The sequence below is a fragment of the Syzygium oleosum genome, unplaced genomic scaffold (assembly GCF_021117445.2).
Source record: "Syzygium oleosum isolate NSW1041296 unplaced genomic scaffold, Sole_v2.1 Sole_v2.20, whole genome shotgun sequence".
NCBI classification, from domain to species: domain Eukaryota; kingdom Viridiplantae; phylum Streptophyta; class Magnoliopsida; order Myrtales; family Myrtaceae; genus Syzygium; species Syzygium oleosum.
This window is the reverse complement of record NW_026607504.1, coordinates 3,378,606-3,382,037: the sequence shown is the minus strand read 5'-3', so window position 1 is coordinate 3,382,037 and position 3,432 is coordinate 3,378,606. Positions and strand designations below refer to the sequence as shown.

Here is a 3,432-nt window from a genome sequence, read left to right as displayed (position 1 = left end):
CAGTTCACGAGAGCCTAGTAACATGGGAAAGGTCAGAACTTGGAATAAACAAAGACCATAAAGTCTTTGTTTAGATCAATTCATACCCTAATCATAAAGAATAGCCTATCAATCAACCTTATTTGTAATTTTCCTTTTTTGAAAGCTCAGAGATACTCGCTTCTTATAGGTCCTCGAATCTCCCACAAAAATTTCAACACATGTCAAGAAATAGTTTGTCCTCGTCGCGGTGGTTCATGAAAGCCCAATAACTTGGCGAAGGTTAGGCCTTGGAAACTAGGAATAAACAAAGACCAGAGAGTCTTTTTGTAGTTCCCCCGACAGTTATCATTGGCCTCATGGGATTCGTGTTCACACACCATGATTGTTTAGCTAGGAAAATTGCACAGACAAGGCCATCAAACCCAATTTTGTCCTTTTCCTTACATAAGTTTAGAGATTCTAAACTATAGAAGTCAACGTTAGAACCTCAATAACCTAACAGCCTCACGTGTTGAATAAGAGCTGGCATTGCATGGTCCGTAGATCATGTGAACCGAATCTATGTTTTGACCGTTGATCATTGGCCCACCGGTGAATCCGAAGAGCTACTCCCATGTGGTCGGCCCGCGAAAAAAGGATTAATTTGTTTAATGGGGGTTAAAGAAGACATGAGGTGGATCGATCTGGAGAAATTTTCTTATATTACACGTAAAAATTTGCACGATATGATACACCACATGTTGATGAGACGTCACTAATTTTTTAACTGCCCTTGTCTTTGGTTCGTGCTTTAGAATTATAAGGGAAAATGGAGATTGGTTGGTTGGATGGAATAATGTCACATCGCTTGACTATGTATTTATTTACTCTTTATTTATATATGGTCTCTCTCCATCTAACAATTTGAAGTTTTTCGATTATACATTCTAACACGGTATGCATGTTATTAAGTTGCTGACGTGGTACACCAGACTTTCCATGTGCATCAGCAAGCCTTCCTGCTGGGGTTTACTTGTTCTTCGTCGTCCTTTTCAACTTGCAAAATATTAAAAACCTCCGGGATATAGAAAGGATGATAGCACGTGTCTTTCCTTTGATCCCTCTGTTTTTTCTTCTGCCCATTGCCAGAAGAGCTTTCAATGGCTCACTGAACTACCTTGTGATAACTCGAAGAATTCGATCTTCCTTCTCGAAGCGAAGCACACCAGCAGAATCGGTAAATGAGATTTCCTCATCTTTTCTTGTCCTTCTTGTGTATGCCATACACTTACTAATATGTACTGCGACAGGTACTCTAAATCCTAAAAAGAGGATGGAAGCGGGAGCTGCAACAAATGGTGGTTTGACCACAGCTGATGAGGAAACTAATCGCCAGAGCAGAAGAAAGGAGGGAGGGCCTTCTCTCAACAGTTTAGCCATCATGAGAAAAGCAACCACACCAACCAACATTTCGTCCGTGGAAATCAAGGATTGGCGTCGCGTCGTATACGAAGGAGTGCTCCTGGAAAACAATACACAGGTAAAGTCCCATACAATTTCCCTTTCAACTCCATCTATATATCTATCGGCACTAAATGCAAGTTCTGTGGTCAGCTCGGTCTATCGATCACATGTGGTCTCGAAGGACCTTTCACACAATAGATTGAATCAATCCAAGACTAATTAAATTCACGGCACACCATATTCCAAAAGGAAAACAGGGTTAGCGGGAATTCGCATAATGATATCAATGGCATAGATTTTGTTCGATTATATGGTTTCGTTTCTTTAACTTGGAACGGCACACCTAACAAATTTGCATAGTAATAAGGACTCTTACCACCAGTAATAGTGATTTTCTGGGGAAAAAAATTCACCTCACTGTGGATTTAACAGAAGTTTTGGGTTGACGAAAAGCTTCACAAGAACTGCTTCCTGGTGCTTCCCAAGGCATTTCACATTGCTGGGGGCGATGAAGAAAGTTGCTGGAAGTGGATCACCGTCAAAGAAACCTGGTACCTCTTTCAATAATTTAATCGATCACAAGGAAATTAGTACACTAATCGATGTGGCATAACGGTTAAAGCCGTATGTTACATCTGGTTCACGTGTCACATCGTGATCTTGTAAATACTAAAATTCTCTAATTCAGTTTTCGCAGCCCTGTCGACATACCCGTCCCCAGATTAGTGCAGTTATCCTGGGTCTATATGCAGGGAAAATTCAGAACAAGTGCGCTCTCCCCCAACACGACGTATGAGGTCGCATTCGTGGTCAAACTCAGTAGAAATAGCTACAAATGGCCTCTGCCAGTGAACATCGAGCTCGACCTGCCGGATGGGAACAAACTGATCCGCACAGAGAATCTGGAGAGGAAACCAAAGGAGAAATGGATGAAGCTCCGCGCCGGTGAATTCATGATGGACCCGAAGACGGTGGGGACGATTGTTTTCACCCTCCACGAGACGTGCCAAATGTATAAGTCGGGCCTCATCCTCAAGGGCATTCTTATTCATCCCAAGAATTAAGCAATGCATACACTAGGCTGATACCGTGGAGCACAAGTTCTTGTTAGCTATATCACATGATCCTTAATTATGAAAGAGATCTTTTGTTCGCTGAATGTGACATGCGCTCAGGGAGAAAAATCATATCCTTTTGAGCTAATAGCGATACTTGGCTCAGCGTGTTTTGTTGTGACGGAGTTTTTGGATTTGGGAATTAGATGTTGGGGTCTGTGCGTGATTTTCCACAAATTACGGGCTTCTTGGTAAGAGGGGATAACTTCAAGTTGTCCAGCTATGGGAACAATAGACGATCTCAATTCAAGTTGAGAATAATCTAAGCATGGGATTTATCTCATGTACACCTGATATCGTCTTTGAACTTCTGAGATTTTATGGACCGCTACCAATAAGTTGGTAGTTTAATACATATAACTATTCGAATACAACCTTTTATGAGTAGGCTGAACTTTAAGACTTATACTATATTATAAGGGAGGCAAATAAGGGGCCTATAAACATTTGAACCCAAAACTTCATGTTCTGATTCATGTTAGAAAGTTCAATTCAAAAGCTTAAGCCAATATATAGAGAGAGAGACTACATTATAAATAGCATGTAAACCCCGTAAACAAGTAATGTAGGATACTTTAATACCCCCTCTCACGTGTAAGTCAAATTATGAATGATACGCGAAATTTCATGAACTAGGGGTCGTACACGCGCAATTAATATGGGCAAAATACGGCTTTGATATTGTGATAAGAAATATGCAGAAGAAATAAATGTGTAATTTATGTATATTACACTATGAAGAATATATAAGCCTATGTATAAACTTTACAAGATACCTATCTACCAATAACAAGATATTACTATATCAATTACAATTAATTAGAATCAATAAAAAAATGAACAATTAAATGAGATATACGACCAATCTTGAGAGATATGACAAATCAAAAGA

At 39.9% G+C, this 3,432-nt stretch overlaps 1 protein-coding gene across 1 annotated transcript; it reads left to right on the top strand.

The window, feature by feature from the left end:
- Positions 1-1,277: 1,277 nt before the first annotated feature.
- LOC115693343 (protein PHLOEM PROTEIN 2-LIKE A1-like) lies at positions 1,278-2,649 on the top strand. Its single transcript, XM_030620319.2, has 3 exons — positions 1,278-1,501; positions 1,858-1,976; positions 2,114-2,649. The coding sequence occupies exons 1-3, from the start codon at positions 1,295-1,297 to the stop codon at positions 2,487-2,489; spliced, it is 702 nt and encodes a 233-aa protein (XP_030476179.2). The 5' UTR covers positions 1,278-1,294; the 3' UTR covers positions 2,490-2,649.
- Positions 2,650-3,432: the final 783 nt, after the last annotated feature.